The sequence below is a fragment of the Strix uralensis genome, chromosome 1, assembly GCF_047716275.1.
Source record: "Strix uralensis isolate ZFMK-TIS-50842 chromosome 1, bStrUra1, whole genome shotgun sequence".
NCBI classification, from domain to species: domain Eukaryota; kingdom Metazoa; phylum Chordata; class Aves; order Strigiformes; family Strigidae; genus Strix; species Strix uralensis.
This window is the reverse complement of record NC_133972.1, coordinates 127,855,483-127,874,074: the sequence shown is the minus strand read 5'-3', so window position 1 is coordinate 127,874,074 and position 18,592 is coordinate 127,855,483. Positions and strand designations below refer to the sequence as shown.

General features: G+C 39.4%; 1 protein-coding gene across 4 annotated transcripts in view; it reads left to right on the top strand.

The window, feature by feature from the left end:
- NOL4 (nucleolar protein 4) overlaps positions 1-18,592 on the top strand; it is a 200,992-nt gene that overhangs the window by 32,990 nt on the left and 149,410 nt on the right. For all 4 annotated transcript variants that reach the window (XM_074880413.1, XM_074880420.1, XM_074880406.1 and 1 more), the window contains exons 2-5: positions 2,456-2,605; positions 13,106-13,217; positions 13,729-13,841; positions 17,836-17,968. In XM_074880413.1, the coding sequence (XP_074736514.1) occupies positions 2,456-2,605; positions 13,106-13,217; positions 13,729-13,841; positions 17,836-17,968 (508 nt within the window). The remainder of the gene's footprint in view (positions 1-2,455; positions 2,606-13,105; positions 13,218-13,728; positions 13,842-17,835; positions 17,969-18,592) is intronic.

The window sequence follows — 18,592 nt, the reverse complement described above, 5'->3', positions numbered from 1 at the left end:
TCCCTACCTTTGAGTATCAGTGTCTGGGGAGGGAGGTAGGAGGACCATCAAAAAAGAGCACTGCACACTATGGCCGCCAAAAGCAGCAAAATGAGTTTTGGTTTTGAGTTCCTTTTTTGAATGTATTCCTAATGTTTGCATGTGTCAGCTCTGCTGAGGTGGCATTTCAGGTTTTAAATTAGTAATGTTGTAATGCTTTTCTCTTTAATTAAAAAAGAGAACTCCCCCGTAGGAAATTCCTTAAAACAAAACTCATTAGTAATAAACAGATCAAATCTTTATCAGTTAATCAACACTATAAGCTTCTGAGTGTTTGGAGAGCAGTGTGAGATAACACTGTCGTCATAATAAGAGTGTTTGAAATCATTAGGGATCCCACCATGCCATTTGGGTGGTGAGAAAATAATGATTGAAGATGGGGCCCCCTACAGAGCTTACATGTGAATTCTGCTGAAGATTAAAGATGCAAGGATCTGGATTTTATGTTGGCCCCATCTCTAAAGCATTTTTTTTTAAATAGTGGGCAATAGTGGTGGACAATACCAAGCAAATTCTTAATGATGGTGATACCAGAATCTGTCACGATGTCACAGAATTTTTGAGCTGGTGGTTAGTGAAATTTTAGGGACTGTTCATGGGATGGGAGCCTCGCTGCCTTCTCAGAACAACTGTTCCTGGCTGATCTCTCTGAGGCTTTAACCTGTGGTGGAGGCTGCACTGCAAATTCCTCACCTTCCTCCGCCCTAAATCCTCAACAGTCCCTTCCATCAGGACTATGGTAGTCCTCCCATCACATGCATGCAGGAGTTCTGCTCTCGTCCAGCTCTCTCCTGGGGATAAAGAGCCCAACCTGCTGTGCAGATAGAAGGGACCACACAGCTTTAGGCAGGGACCTCTCTGAAGAAGGTTGGGCATACTGGAGCAGGACAGGACAAAACTTGTCTGGCTGGTAGTGTATCAACACCTCCTAACCTGGTACCATTTTGAGTCATGCACATTTAGAAAGTTGTGCTACAAAGGCACTGACATTTTCTCCATCACTACTGGGAGTGTGTCAGAGCTTCTCTGTGTCATCCTGGGGGGTTCTTTGGAGCCACTGGGATTATTTGAGTTCTTTCCATGAACTATGAAGAATAAAAGTAAGTGGGCTGGAATAAAAATAGAGACAATGAGAAAAATAAATGGTGTTTGTCCACATCCAGTGAACTTACTGGAATGGATTAGCAAGAAGTTATGAGCAGGGGGATGGCAACTGGGAGTCGTACATATTGCCTTTTCATTTCTCATCTTTCATCTTTATTTGGTTACCGCATCAATAATTGCATGTGTTTTGTCACAAAAGGATCAATGTAAATCAATTTAGTTGTGACATGAATTAACAGCAGCAGTAATGGTATTATCAAATGTGTTAAGTTTGGAGCACCCTTATTGGTTAAAATACACATTGAAGTTTAGGTGACACTGCTGCCTCCAGAGGTCTAAATTTAAATACCATGTTGGAGTACAAGTGAATTGGCCGTTGTTATTTTATTCTTCATATACTTATTTTGTATTACAAAGCACAGCCTGCTTGATAGGTGCCTTCTCTGAAAAAACAAGAGTCGCAGTTCCTGTCCCTTCATTAGATTTGAATCCATAGACAGGTGTAAGACAAAACCCCCCTCATATATATGGTCCTATTTAAAAGGCGGGAACTGACCTACACTGATTAATTTCAGAGACACTGGGGACTGTTTCTGTTTAGAAGTCTTCAACTACCATGGCACTATCATTTTTGAAAATCAGATGGTAGGTGTCCTCACTTTTCTGTCACTTGTTCCAACTGGACATCTGTGTGCAAAAATCACAAATTTTAAAAACATCCCTTTCTTTTCCTCATATTGTGATATGTCTTCATGTAGTATATTTTCAAGCAGGTTTTGCTGTAGTAAATTGTTTGTAACAAATTCCTTTGTATTCATAATTACAGTCAGCTCTGTCACCTGTGAATTAAAACCTTTTATTAAATACCTTTATGAAATGCTAGGTAGAGATTTACTGGGAGGGGAATGAGAGGATAAAAGAGCTGTTGTGTTCTTATTAACAGCTGCATAATGCATTTCTGTGCCACGTGTTTGGGACTGCTTCTGCCTTTGAATCTTGTTTGTGTATTTGGAGAAGAAGCATAGATACTTTTAATTTCTTTTTTTAAATACTGGAGTGAAAGATCACTTTCTATCAAGAGACCAAATGCCCTGCCTTGGCAAAATGGACTGCTTGCAAGGGTCCATATGATCCTTCTGATCATATAGCTTTCCTACAATACTGTTTCTGTCATTCACAGGGTGGGTGACCTTCAGATCTCAGTGGATCTGCTAAAAAAGGAGAATGCGTCCCATGATTATCAGAATTTACCTATTCATCCCATCCTCCTTACTTTTTCTTTTTTCCCTTTTTTTTTTTTTTTTTCTTTCAGGATGGAGTAGGTGTGGATGAGAAGCTGTCTTTACGGCGGGTAGCCGTCGTAGAAGATTTCTTTGACATTATCTATTCCATGCATGTTGAAACTGGGCCTAATGGAGAACAAATCAGAAAACATGCTGGACAAAAGAGAACGTATAAAGCAGTAAGTAAAAAAAACAACTAAAAGTGAACATCAGTCTCTAAAAGTGTGAATTACTTGGGCTTCGTCACATGGCATGCAATTTGTCTTTATTCCAGTTGGATTAGTACTGCAACCCTTACCCTCAAATCTATTTTGGAGATCTTTCAATAATGCATCAAAACATAAAGTTTAGAAATCACATTTTCTGTGTAATAAGAGCCAGATCCATTGACTTCAATAGAGATTTTCTCATTGGTACAGGCAGAGAATTTATTCCTTCTATAATGGTTTGACAATTTCTCTAATAACTCTGTATTAATTAATTGTTATTAAATGGATGAAGTCTTAAAAAAGACTTAGAAGCTGTTGCCACAACTTTGCTAAATGAGGTGCAGTACTTCAGCATATGAATGCAGTTGCTTTATAGTTTATTGCTGCAGACTAAGCGTACTTAATGGTTTAATGGTATGAAACTTGTAAATATCCTAAACTCAAAAGTCCGGAAAGCTACTAGGTGCAATGAGAAAAGTATTGAGAGGGCAGTTCTCACACCTGCATAAACCGGCTGAGTAGAGATTATTTCTAAGATTTTTAATTGCATGTTGTTGCTTGACCTAACCAGCCTTAAAATAGCTATAAGTAGCTTTTGTGGTTAGTGGCGCGAATATAACACTTTCTTTTCTTACGGAGAACTAATGAAACATTTACTGCACTTTCCCAAGGTGCTTAAAATGTATGTGCTTGCCTGGATTTGGATGGCCAAACTTCCATGTGCAGAGCTGTGGTAGTGCCAGTCACGCTCAGCAGTTGACTCTGATCCACCTACCCAGCTGTTTCCAGCTGCTGAAGCACGGTGGGCTCCCCCAGGGCAGCAGGGCAGGGTCTCCCATCCAGGGCCCATCCCACAGCACCGGCCAGGGTGCAGGGCATCCAAGGCCCCTCTCCCCATGGCCCCAGAGGGGCGAGGCTGGTGGGGGGCTGTGCACAGGGCCCAAGGTGACCTGTCACCCTCAACACAAGTGTTCTTCATGTTAGAAACAACCTGCAGTTGTGTCAGCCGTTTTTTGTCAGAGGTCACCAAAATGTGGGGGAAATCCAGGTTTCTGATACTCAGATCTTCAATTTTAGCTGTAAAAAAATAGCTATTTTTCCATTACTGTTTTTTTTTTCTGGTATATAACAATCTTTACTATGTATCTATGACTTCCTTCCCAGATATTTTATTTATAGGCTATTTCAGACGGTTTGTTGTGGGATAAGCTCTTGGCAAAATTTCTTATAATTTGTTCCCAGCAGTATTGATCTTAAGATAGATATATGAAGGAAGACATCAGTCATCTGGGTGTGCTTTTGTAAGGCTTGGAGTGTTATTTCAGGATGAACAAAGACAAACTGTCTAAATTAATTTTCATCTGTCACCTCAGCCATTTTGATACTTGGTCTTCTCTTTTAGAAAGCATTAGAAAAGTAATATTTTCATTGACCTTTCTATTTCATTTTACTTCAGTAAGCTGTTCAAAAGTATAGGTCACAAACTTTGTAGAATAATATACAAGTATAAGGAATGCTGCCAACTATAAATACAATACTTCAAGTCATCATCCTACAAATACAAGCCAACTATAATATTTACTGCCCCATGATTCCAGGTCAGATAAGAAATTTGTTTATTGCAAACATCATGAAAGACAACTAGTGTATCTTCTGTGAGGAAAACGATTTGTGCAGATTCAACAGACTACACAGTAGTTTCATTTGGTGTCAACTTTTATTGCAATTGAGACCTGAGCTTATTATGTTGCTATGAACAGAGGATAAGGATGCTCAAATGTTGGTGTCATTACCAGAGTCTGCAATATTTGTGCATTCATTTCATTGCATATTAGTTTATTAAGGTCATTGAGTCATATTTCCCAAGGACAGGATTCACATATATAATTTTTAAAGACTTCCATAGATTATAAAAAGGAAAAAAGACTCCAGAACAAACTAATATCAACTCTTGCTCTCTATCCCAACATGAGAATTAGGTTAAGTAAACAGGCCTCAAACTCTACCAGACTAACTGGGGAAATGCGTGCTCCTTTACTGGATGTGTCAGTGAAAATGCCTTCACTAAAAATGATGAGCTGTAGTGTCAGTCTGTTCCAGCAAGCCACGCACTATCTCCCCTCTGTGGCATTGCAGGAGGAAAGAGGTAGTATCTTGGGTAACTGTCTCACAAAACATTATATCCTAAAAGCTTTATAAATCAAACTGAAGTACTTTGACAGGGTTTAATTTTATTGAGTGAATTGGGAATGAGATTAATTTAGTCTTTTTTCTTTATTCACATGTCAAAAGTGAATCATCCTTGAGATCTGTGAGTGTATTTATCATGCATAAGTATTCACCAAATAGTTTGAGTGAAGAATTTTTACAGGAAGGATGGTTCACAACCTGTATGCTACAACTATTTGTTATTCATAATTCCTGGCATGTGATGATCACATTGCTTCTGCTCTCTGACTGGGTAACTGAAACATTTTAACAGAGAAATGATGGGGAGAAAAGCACCACAGTTTTGGTACAAAATTCCTAAACTTCTGAAGTTCATAAATGTTGTCATGGACTTTCAGTACCTGAGTATTTCTAAATAATTAATGGCACAACCCTAAAAATTGCAACATACTGATTTCAAGTAATTAATTTGATTATATGTGTGAGTCTCTATTTTCAATGGTAAACCTTCTCCACTCAAAATTTTGAATAGCACTCAAGCATGATTAGAAGGGTAATGAAATTGTCAAAGGTGACTTAATTAACTACTGTTTGCATTTATATGGAGTAAAAAACTTGGAATAGGTAAAGTCTTTTTAATTTTTGATAGAGTCACCCCAAATGCTGGAGTGCTCAAATACATCAGTATGTCTCTCTGAAAGCGTGTTCAGAACAGTTTACAAACTCAATTAGTGAATCTGTTATTTGCACTGACTTGTTTATGTTAACTGTGTGGTAATGAATGGCATTTTTACAACTGATTGATTTCTGTGGGACTTCCTACAGTGGTGCTGTACAAGAAGATAAATAGGATGTGGTGCTTGGTACCTCTAAAAGAGCAGTGTATTGGAAGGGAGCCTTTATATTTTAATTGGAGCAGCGATGTACCAAACTCAAACTTTATGATTTCCTGGCACAAACCCTATAGATTAATTAGGAAAGCACCTGTGCTTCAATATTTAAGTTTAGAATAAGGTTCCATTTTCTTCTCTGCACACTAACAAATGAAATGGGAATTGTACAATGTCTATGTAGATGATGTGGAAGAGTAACCTTGAAAACATGCGAAGAGTGACCTTCCCATTTAACTGGCAGGTTTTGTGCTCATTTCAAGTGCCCAACTTGTATACAATATAAGATTGATGGGCTGTGTTCCTTGCCAGCATAACTGTAGGTAGATCAACACCAGCAAAAAAAAGAGCTGGCTTGCTTACATATAGAAAATGACACCAAGAACTGTAAATTGTATCTGGAGTATGCCAGACTGAATGAATACTTAATACAATGTTTATAATCTCAGCTAGTTCCCTAGTTCTCAGGGAAGTTTACCAACAGGGAAAATGTCGAGGGCCTTGATCTGGGAGATAATTCCCTCACAAAGGCAGGATATGTGACACAAGGCCCCACCGAGTCGTTTGCTCAGCGGGGGCACAGGTGACTAGGAAGGTGCGGAAGGTGAAAAGAGCATGTTCCTTGGTGCCAAAGAAAGCAGTGGTGCCCAAACAGGTCCCTGCTTGTCCTGTATTCCCCCTGGGTCCTCTGCCAGTCTCCATAGGAAGTGGGGTGAAATATGCTGATGCAAGGAATTGGTTAAGTGGTAGGGAGAAAGTACCAAGGGTCCTTGTAGGGGTGACTCTGCTAGCACTTGCTGCTACATCTCGGTGTCCTAGAGGAACTGTGTTGTGTCGGGATAGTACTTTTCACTCTCTGTCCTAAAGGACTTATTTTTGCATAGGCATACCACCCTGAAAGGGGAACTGCGGTGTCAAAGTGGAGACAGGGATGCACAGGAGAAGAGTGTTCAGGAAAAGAATCCATCTGGTGTATTGGGAAAGGTGTGCAACAAGTGCATAGTGGGCTTTCTGTGCCTCTGTAGAGCTGCAATTCTTGATTTAAACTATTCAGCTGTGTCTAAAATTTAAATTCAAGTGCTGAGGGGTATATCACAAGTGGGAGTAACTGGGAAAAGTTGTGGCTACAGTAGCAGCATAATGCAACAGGCTCAAGCTGTTAGGACAATTCTTTCTGATTCAATGCAAACCAGGAAAAAAAATAGCCTTATTACATTTTTCAAGAAACTCAAATAGTCTGTGACGAGACTTAAGATGGAAAACATCTCTGCCTCCTCTCAGGCCCAGCTGTCGGTACAGGTAGGCCAGATTTAGTGATCAAGCCCTATATTTCAGAGTAGATTTTATTTTCTTTACTTTCTTTAATATTCTTAAAAAAGAGGTTAGATTTTCATTCATTTAAACAATAGGGTGCGTGCCTTATGTTTGTATGTTAAATCTGGACAAAATTTCTCATAACTAAGTGCTTCATCTACCCGAGAACTGTTTGTGTAAGTCTCATAGCCACCTTAAGCACCTTAAATTCTATGTGCATATTCTACTTGAATATTTTTACCTGTGAAGGATGATCTAATATCTGCCTGTTGAGCCTGCGTAGCCACTGTGCAAAGGCTTAAAATGTTACAGCAGTGAACTTGAGTTGTGAGTGAGGGTTGCGATGTCTGAGCAGGAGAAATGGGTCAGTTAATAAAACTCCCAACCCATGAATGAAAAAAGAGCGCTGCTCTGATGAGCTGGAAGAGAAGCAGGCTTGTAAAACATGGGGGAGATACTGATGTGTCAAGGGGAAGTAGCTTCAGGCAAGACTCTGATCAGATAGGTAGTACATACATATATAACACTTGAGGCATAACAGGAGTCTGTTAGATGTGGGGCAATATCTGGGGTCCTGTGATTCATCTAGCTGTTGCAGTAATAAATGTTTCTTGGTTTGGGATCAGGCTGCTGAGTAGCCTCCCTCTTTCCTGTCACCCTAAGAAAAAGATGGCGTGACTCTTTTCCCCTCCCAAAACAGGAATGTGCTTGTAAGTCCTGAGCATCACAGCAAACATGTTTTCCCTGGGGAAGAATTTTGTGACAGGTTGCACTGTGAAATATCATCATCTCCTTCCAGTACAACTTCCCTGATCAAACAGGGTTAAAGCAGGTTTGGGGCCTGGCTGGTTTCTGTCCAGGGCAGACCTTGTTCTTGGGGAAGTGGAAGAATAGGAGGTTTGTTCAGGGCCTTAACACGCTTAAGTCCTTGCATCCACGCAACTCCTGTGTGCACCACCCATCACTTTTACTCTATGGACTTGTTCTTTCTTCTTTGCAAAGGGCAAGTGTTGAGTGTCCTGGCAGTGGTCCCGCTAGCAGGTGTTCCCCACTGCTTCACTCACAGAAAGTGGCTTCTGCTACGCAGGGAGGGAAGGGAAGGGAGCTGTGAAGTGCAAGTTTAGCACGAGAGGGAACAGCATTTTCCCCAGTATAGCAGGGTAGTGAGCTCTTGATAAAACTCCCAGCAGTAATATATCTGCTTTCCTATATCAGACTTCTATTCTGACCTCTTGCTGAGGAAAGGAGAGGACTTTCCTTGGCTGGCTTGCCCTCCTGTCATCAAGAAACCAATTTCTGCCACCTGGTTTGATGGCTGTGGGCCCAGGACAGATTACCATCTTCACTCTCTCTCCCTGTCTCTCTCTCTCTCCTCTTGGAAATCTTCTTTGGATCATCTTCTCCCCCCCCCTTACTCTCCTTAATTAAAAAAATACACACACACACACCAAAAAACCCCTCTATTCTGACACATTGTATCTTCCAGACTACACATACATCCTCCATGTTAATTCTTTAGGGGTTAATAGGTTCATTTGCAAAATTTCACTCCCTCTCCTCACACTTGTCTTTCCTGCTCTGCCATATGTGTCCTAAAATCTGCCTTTCAGTTTAGAGCTTGTTAATTTTCCAAATAAAAATGTAGCTCTGGAAGCTACATCATCACAACACCCTGCACTTAAATCATCTGAATATTGGAGAGCATAATGGAGACTTTGCCCATTTTCTCTGCCTGCAGTGATGCAGTAGGAATGCAATACGCTTCTCATAGACAATTAGGGCATGCATCACTTAGGTCCAGTGTAAATCAGATTACATGCTCAGGTACTGGATTACTTGCCTTGTAGTAGTTGTGCTCTTCATGGGATCCAGCATGTAGGTCAGTTATAGGTCTAGAAGGCCTTCATTGTTGAGCGATGTTTTGGATGGGTTGATATATGTCAAATTCTATTATATCATAGACTTTTTGTGAACAGTGAAATAAGATCATAGAAGTTTTGACCCTGAAGCTGCTGAAGTAAACTCTATTTTCTTCTGAGTTCAGAGTTAAAACGAAATAGTGGATTGTAATGTTAGGAAATGTTTGCTTCTTATTCTGTAACTTCTGAGGCTAAAACCAATCCTATATGATTTTTGCACTCTGCTTAATGCTCCAGATGTCTCATTTCTTATATTTTTTTTCCCTTTACAATGTAAAAAGCATTCAGCTGTAAGAGCTATACCTACTACACAATTCCTAAACACCAACCTGCTAGAATCTGCTTGTTTTCTGATTTGTTCATGATACAGAATACCTCCAGATAGAACATAACATTTCTACAAGCAACAGAGGATATACTCATGTGCCATAAAACCACTAGTAAGAATAAGCAGTCCCATAAGGATACTTCTAAAGCTTCATATTTGAAAAAAAGTATACATAAATTTTTTTTAATGCAATCCAAGTAATGTTATCAATATAGTAAATCATCACTGATTGTTCTTTGATTGATACAGTCATATGCATGAGCAGTTTCTTCTAAGTCATGCCAAAAATATGCTGATCTGCATTGTCAGTGTGTGGATGTAAATAATGCAATATACCCCACTTCAATTCACTTTTCTGGCTTTATTTTTTCTTAAAATGTAGAACTGTTTGTGTTTGGTTTTTTTTTTTTGTGTGGAATTGCAATAAACCAATATTCTTTTATGGCAGCACATCACTGAATGAGATAGTCTGGCTGTATTTTTTGTTAGCTGACAACATAGAGAAGAGAGCTAGGAGCCGGGCCGCTGAAGGCAGTGAGAATATACAGCATCAGTGAGGACTGAGTCATTATTGTTTTCTTTCAGGTAGAATAGAGGACAGAAACAATTTTTCCTGATCAAGTCAGACCACTGACTAAGATATTTCTGTATAGTTACTTAGAAAGTGTCACAGGCCTCCAGGTTGTGCTCTGAAATACTCACATGCAAGCCAGCTCCATCAAGTACATCAGCGCAACCTTGTGCACAAGCTGGTAAAGTTTACTGAGGGGTGAAATACAGGATTTTGTGTTTGGCCTTGTGCTAATTTGGTTAGAAATCTTCCCATCTACGGCTGGTGCTAAGCCAGCTGGTTCAGAGCATGGCCAGAGCGAGCAAGTGGCTATCTGCATCTTATAAAGTAGGTGTGCCCTTCTTTAATGAGAAAGGCAAACAGGAGTCTGCACTGTTGGGGTTGTGAGGCTTGGGGTTTTTTCTTGTAAGCTTTTTGACACTGGAAATTGAAAAGAGCTTTTTGTGTATGTTCAAGCAGGAAGAACAAAGAACGCTGTGGATTTTGTCCTCTATGTATCTCTTTTAATGTAATACCTATTATGTTATGCCAATTTATAGAGGCTGAAGTCTTGGAATGTGATTGATTCAAATTACAAAGTAAACAGGGGAGGAAGTTGGTGAAAACTGCTGTTATTTAGGGAAGGGCATCCTTAAAACTGTGTTGCAGTGGGAGGATGGAGACACAAGCATCTGCTATGTGGACAAATTTAGTTATAAAACCCGGTTCCCTTATAGTCAGTGGAGCATACCTATCAAATCTGGTCCTTAGCTCACTTGCTTTCCATGGAGGATTTTCATCTTGTTTAAGCAGAACTGGAATTTTGACAGAGATTCTTGATTAGAATAAATGGAGCATTCCTATCAAATGCAGGCAACTAATGAATCCATGGGTAAGCTCCATTAATTTCAATACAGTGCTAAATGTGTTAAATGTTATGAGAGAAAGGTTGCTGCGTATGTGCACTTACCAATTTTCTTAATGCTAAATTCTAGCTGGTTTTAAGTTCTTTTTTTAGATTCCATAAAGCATGAGTATAACCAATGTTTTCATATTTAGAAAGGTAAATAAGCATCTGTTCTGTGCTACAAAAACCAGGAAAAATAATCTGAAAATACTTTTTTTGGTAGGATCGCCCATTCAAAAGTGGCTTCATTTAGTGACTTCATTTTCAGATAAATTGTTTCAGGCCCAGAAAAAGTCTTTGCCAATTTTTATCACAGAACAAATTTTGCTTTTATACTAATCCCCTTCTCATCTGCAGTAAGATTTCTGTTATGTAAGAAAACAACAACAATAAACAGCCTAAACAACAATACCATAAACAGAATTGTATAATTTGTGTTCTTATTTTACAATGCATCATTTCTATGTATTTCCATGACTCATGTCTCATCAACAAATACTAATTTAAACTCCACCTATTTTCCAAAATACTGTCACTGATAAATTTGGTCCATGGAGTTTTAGGAAACGTAAGTTTCAACACAGCTTAAGTAGGTGATAAGCCAAGGAGAAGAGTGTAAGAGAGTTAAAACTGGCCATTCCTCCTCCTCCTAGCACCCTTGTGAGGAGCATGAGTGATCTGCACAATATGTAATCCATTTACATCCGGTTAAAGAAAGTTACCTTGTCCTTTCTGTATCCACACTTTCATACACCCCACCTCCATCCTTCTGCACTTCCTACAGAGACATGCATCAATGTAGTGCTTGATAGGAAATCAAATCCTACTGTAGGTTTTACAATAAGGGAATAAAAGCAGATATCAGTTGACTCTTTCAATCTCTCTTGCTGGGACTTTGTCTTTCTTTAAGGATTATCTCCATTGCAAGACAACCACCTTGTTTGGGAAAAAAAGGCTAGAGTTTCCTTACAGCACTCGCACTGTTCAGTATGTATACATCAACATATATAATGAATCACAGAAAAGCCATGGCTTTGCCTTGTAACATCTTGAAAACATGCAAGTTTGGAGATTCTTCCACTCATCTGATAAAGCTGCTCCAGTGCATTGGCCTCTTAGTGAAGAATTTTCTGCTGATGTCGTTTGAATGTCCCCAGCTGCAGTTGGTGGCTGTTGTCCCTGGTTATACCCTCTGAAGAGTTTCTCTCCACAGTTTTTTAACTCCCCTTCAGGCAGTGGTGGGCTGCAATTAGATCTATCTCTGCCTCATAACCTACATAAAACAAATCCAGCTCGCTCAACCTTTCCTTCAGGGTTTTCTTTAGGTTCCAGCTGCTGTGGTGGCCTGCCGCAGCGCCCTCTCCTGCTTCTCAGCAGCTTTCTTGAACTGTGGAGGGACAACCTGGGCACATTATTTCAGCTGCTGTCTTACCAGCACTGCATAGAGAGGAATAATAACTTTTCTTATCTGCTGGCCATACACTTAATGTAGCCAGTATGAGATGTGCTTTATCTGTGATCAGAGACTATGCTGCTGGCTCATTTTCAGCTTGGCATCAACCTGCAGGTCCTTTTCAGTAAGGCAAAATGTCTTTAAAGATATATGCATCCTTGAGAGTGGGGGGAATGCAATCTTTAAAAACAGCAATAACTGCTTCTTCCTCTCCCCTTTCAAAAAACAAAACAAAAAAATCCCCCTGATGCCTGCTTATGAGTATGTGCTTGGAAAGAATGATAATGTTGAAATAAGAAAACAACCAAAATCTGTTGTTTCAAGGTATGTCCAGATAAAGCAGAGTCTTTAAAATTAAGCGATTCCCAAATTCTATAACTATTAGTGAAAATAACATATTTACTCCATAGTATTAAATCACAAGCTTTCCAACAATATTTTCACAAAACATTCAAATACAAAGTTAAAATAGTAAGGACACTGTCATTGCTGCTAATACATGGAGTCCTATATCTGTCTACTTATTGCTACAAGAAAAATAAATAGAGTACATAAGCCAAGTACTTTCTTTTTTAGGTATTAGTTATAAGAAAAAGGTCGCTTTTCCACTTTTTAAAAAAAAACATCCCTCAGTGGGATGCCTGTTATGTATGAATCTTTTTACTGAAAGGAATCTGAAAAAAACTGTAAACAGAAAACAACCCCACTTTTGGTGTAAGTGAAATTTTGTTCAGTATCAACTGTTATTAGCCATTAGATGATAAGTATGCAAATTGGATAGATGTTTCTTGAAATCCTACATAGTATGCAGAACATGCTTTCATTGTGCTTCCTGGCATTATAAGATAATATGCCTTATTTGGAAATGTAATGATCAGTTCTGTTAAATCATGTTCAATCCGCTTATATAATAACACCTATATTTTGTTACTCATTTCAGATTTCAGAGACCTATGCCTTCCTACCGAGAGAAGCGGTGACACGATTTCTAATGAGCTGCTCAGAGTGCCAGAAAAGAATGCATTTAAACCCAGATGGAGCAGATCATAAAGGTAGTTTTAGTGTCAAATAGTGGGATGTAAAGTAATTTTATTCCTAATAGCCATTTATATTTTCCCAGCTTAAGTGAGGGTTCATAAAAATTTGGTAGACTGGAACAGTTCAACAAGTCAGATCATCTCATTTACTTAAGCTGGAAGGTAGTGAATCTTCTGCTTTCACTTAAGGATGGAGTATAATACTATACGCGCCCTCAATAGAAAGATTATTTTGTCTGAAGGAAATAATTTATTTTGCTATGGAAATGTTTATATGGGGGCTTAAACATAAGGAATAGATAGGATGCATGTGCTGTAGTCATTTAGGGTAGAAGAACTTATCACTTTTCAGGGTTTGAACTTGATTTTCATTTTTCTTTGGGAGACTTCCATCTGTACAGCCTACAAGTGATTGAAAATGCCAAAGTTAGAACTAAATGACATAACTGTCTGACTTTGACTGCAGAGTAGGCTGAAGTAGCCTCCACAATTAACATATAATGCATAATAAATATTTTTATTGCAGATAATGGAAAACCTCCAACTTTGGTGACCAGTATGATTGATTACAACATGCCAATTACTATGGCTTATATGAAACACATGAAGCTGCAGCTACTAAATTCACAGCAAGATGAGGTAAAACCTGAAATCTTTTAAGTTTGTTTTCCTCTTCTCCTGTGTTCTTTGGGATTTGTCTTGCTGGTAGCCAGGAAACTGAACTGAAGATGACTGTTGATCCCATCTTTCTAATTTCATTGCTAAAATAGTCTGAAACAAAACCAAAGCTGTTTTCAAGTAATCAGGTTGAGAGAAAATGTCATGGCTTACCACCCTTCCATGGCTGGGGGTAGTATACTGTACTGCTTCAAATTACCTGAAGGTGCCCTTTTACTCTCTGGACCAGCAGAAAGGGTAATGGGGGCAGCATGTTCACCCAGGACTTAGTGCTGTGCTCAGCAGTGACTTTCATTGTCTAATGCTAGAAAACAATACCATCAACAGCTGAAATGAATGCCATGGTGTTCTCAAGGTTAGGAGCCAGGATGCAACACATTTTAGTAAGATAGATGTAAGCCCTGGCAGCATCAGTTGAAATGTTTAAGGCAAAAAAGCTTGATAAATAAGAGTAGGGGTTGCTTTTGAAACTTTGAATAAAAAGACAGGAAAAAAAAGAGAAGAGAAATAGCCTGAGAATCAAGCTTCTTCAGAGAGAACTGGAATTGAATTGTATTTATTTCTTCTCAAAAATTATTTTCTTTCTGTGATTTATTCAGAGTTTTTCCAGACTTTAAGAAGTGCTTCATCAATTGGATGACACCTACCAAATTATTTGTAATAAACTCATTTTGCTAGAAATGTGTTCATTTACCATTTGAGCTGCCAAATAGTTAAAGCCCAGCTATGTGCCAGCCAAAAAGCAGTCCTGCATGCTGTGTCCTTCTGCCTGACTACAAGATATTTTTTAGTAAAGAAAACCTCCAAAAACAACCCTAGCAGCTGGATTATGTTAAAGACCCTGAGTGACTCCTGACTTCTGTGAAGTTAGCCAGATTTCGTTTCATAATAAGTAGATATGGGCTATTGGTGGAGATTTATGAATTATTCAACACCCCATAGAATGGGGATTTCATCACTCTTCTAGAAATATCAGGATCTTTGTTTCGCTTTTGCCTTTTTTTTAATTGTAGAGGGTGTGGGGAGAGATTCGTGACTCGAGTTCTTTGTGCACAAATACAGCCTGGTCATTTTTCCCTCCTGCTGAGCCTCCCCTCTGCGTGCTGCCCCTTTTCAGGCATCTGGCAGCAGGATTTCAAGCAACAGGAGAGAAGAGGCTTTATCCCTGCAGTAGCCTTAGGAGTTAAAGGACTCCTTGGTTTTTCCACTTCTTCCCTTTGAGAATTACTCCTCCCACAATAGGGTCAAGCACTCATGCTAGAACAGGGCCACCTGCCGCAGTGCCTGAATGTTTTGGTGTAGTCCTTCTAGTCTGATGACTGAAATTTTTGTTAAACCACTTTTTCATCTAGGTGAGCCAGTGGCAACTATACAGTGGCAGCAGGAAGCACCATTGCTTGGTATCTCCCTGCCCAGCTCAGTTTTGCAGCTCTAATGTTACTGTGTATGTAATGTCTGCAGCACTGGATTTATGAAGAGAAAGTAATTTTTTATATGTTTTAGTAAAAATATCTTTCCCAGGGCAGAGAGGGCACAAGGAAAGTTCTCAAGATGATCTTTATGTCTTTTCTCAAAGCAGAGTTTTGCTAAGAATTTCTTTTTTTTCTGGGCTGTACAATTGTTGCACTGAGAACAAAATGACAGTGAAAATGTTGTAGTACAAAGCAGGAAGATTTCTGGTGCATACATTCAAACTATTTTATGCACTTAAAAAACATGCTTGGGTTTGTAGGAAGGCTGTTTCCAAGGTTTCATCAATCATATCTGTATTCTTGTGGAGGGGGTGGAATTGAGACAGGAGTAAACTTGGATCCCACAACTAGCTAGCACAGTGACTGAAAGCCTCCTAATTCTTCAATTCATCATTTTTAAGCTGAGGCCATCGATGAAAGGGAAACAAGCTTCATCTAAAATGAGAACTCATCACTGTGGGAATTTACAGCTGTGCTGCAACGAGTACTAAGATGCCAGTGGCTCCCTGCTCCTCTCCCCATGCCTGTGTGTCCACACAGATTCAGATAAATGTTTACACAGTTTGGGGAGCGAGGTGGAGATATTCTTCAGAGTGCTGTAGGCAAACACAGGCTGCCCATGTGTGTTGTTTTATACCTATGCAAGCATTGGATAACCAGAGCACCCTTTCTGGGAGCCCACACAGGTTGTCTAACCTCAGAATTGGAAAATGTAAGCTGCTGCTTGCTGGTTCCTGCAGGATTCAATGAGAAATACCACTGCGTCTTAACAGAGACACAGCCTTCCAGAAGGTCCGGGGGAGTTTGTGTTCTGATCTTGGTCTTTGAACATGCAGTGTGCGTTTTCCCTAAACCTCAGAACCAGCTTGGCATGTGTCTCAGCCCCGTCTGTCTGGGGCAGGAGGCTAGCGGGCATCACGGTTCTTGTGTGAGGGCAGTGTTCGGGTATTTGCTGCTGCTGTAACTGGGGTGCTCCTGCCTTATCTGGGCAAGGCAGACAGGTGCCCACTAGAGAAGCCCTCACTCTTCCATTTAGTTTTTTACAAAACTCTGAGAGCAAGGTATGTTTGTTTCATTGTTTGTCATTGTTCTGGTGTATGGTGCAGAACAGCATCATGTTGTGTGTTGTCCCACTCTCACTCCTGAATGGCATTTGGCACTACTTCATCCTGGTTTAACAAGTGTTGTGACTGCAGGGAACTTGCCTTCCGATAATGACAGAAATGCCCATGCAAGCTGGAAACATCACTGAGATCCAGGAGGGGAATTGGTTTAAGGGCCAGGCACTCAGAAAGAAGAAAGCAGCTATATTAGTATCTGTAGAAACCAGTTCACAACAAGTACACAGTAAATCGTATTCTAAAGATTGCTGTTTTTCTAGGTCAGTTCTGGTGAGCAATCCAGAAAAATAGAATCCTGTCAGTTCTGGTTTTGTTTAAAAAAAAAGAAAAGATTGGAAAAGTATTTTAAACTGATCTTCAGGAGATACAAAATTATTTGCTATATTTTTCTCTGTGTTCTTTAAAATGCTTTTCTTCAGTCTCAGAAAAGTTGAGACTAAAAATATATCACCTTAGGTTTGCGTGTTGCCTCAGCAGCTTGCAGAGCAAGGCTTGTGGATGGTTAATTTTTAATCCATGAGGGGATGCATGAACTTCAGTGGGACTGAAACAAGTGAAGTTAAACATTTATGTGAACATTTGCTGGTCTATGTCCAAAACGATTTTGCTTTTATAAATGGGGACAAAATATTTGATTGGGACTTTTACTTTTTGCCCTCTGCTATCTTCCCTAGTAGATGCTCTGTAATTAGACTTGATGGATAAATCATATTAAAGGTGTATAAGGTAGAATAAATTTGAAGTGATTCTCATGTGATTATATTACTTTGGTTTGCCATTGACTGTCATTTGAACACACTCAGAACTTATATAAGCTTTATAATTTTCATAGATGCTTCTTTAAACACAGTAGCAGTGCAAGGGTGACATCATGTCAAGGGAATTTGACTTGAATTTGAATAAGAACTTGATTCTTATTAGGTCAAGTTGCCATTTGGAAGTATCTTACTGTGAGTGGTTGTCTCGGGGTTACCGACCTCACTTGCAAAAGGTAGAAGATTCAGGCAGAGAATGTGGAGAGCTCTCCTCAACCAAATTTGAATAACAAGGACTTGGTATGGGGTCTCTAGTTACTAGGCCTCTTTTGCTAAATACTGTGGAAACAGTTATGAGTGTGTGGTAATGGAGTATCCTCATAGTTGAACAAATTGCATTTGTCAGATTATCATATCACATAAACGCTGTATTTTCCTTGCTCTTCTTTATGTGCTCTGCTTGTTTGCTTATATACACAAAGATTCAGCACGATTACACTCCATGCCAGGTGTGACTGAAACAAACAGGAATGAGTGAACTGCACATATAATGTGAACAGCAGCATATAATGATTTCTGACACATCTCTGAAACTTTCCATTTGCAGGATGAAAGCTCTATAGAAAGTGATGAGTTTGATATGAGTGACTCGACTAGGATGTCAGCTGTGAACTCTGACCTCAGCTCAAATCTGGAAGAGAGAATGCAAAGTCCTCAGAACCTTCAGGGCCAGCAGGATGGTAAGGCTCTCGTTTCGTACAGAAAATGTGGTATTGTGTTGTCTTTTTTCCATTCTGTGCCTTCATTTAGTACCTGCTGTGTTCTTTTCTTCATAGTGTGTTTCATTAGGTAATTTGAAATATATGTTCCCTATATCTCAGCATGAAGAGGATGAAGTTGGGTTTTTTGCAGGTTAATTTATTTGTTGCTTAGGCAACAGGTGAGTGCTTAGACCACTATATGTTAAGTATTACTATTTTTCTATTTTTATGTATGTAGTGTGACCATACGCAGGCATAAAAGGAAATGAAATGAAATTCAAACCTTTCTGAGGCAATCCAGAAGGCTGAGAAAGTTGTTTTTATTGGTTGAGATGAGGGAGAAGGGTGTGACAGCAGCATGGTTATTTAAGAGGTAGGAATTGGGATGTGATACTCAGAAGAAAGGATGAAAAAGACAAACTCTAAAAGGGAAATAGAGATAAGAGAGAACAGAATGAGCAACATTGTAAATTTGAATGTTAATTATTTCTAGATTAGTTACAACACAAAGCTAATCTGTTGGTGAAAGAGATGGACGTTTTACTTTGCATAGAAGATGCGTAGATGTGTACTTTTTGATTTCAGCACCTGTTACAGAACAAG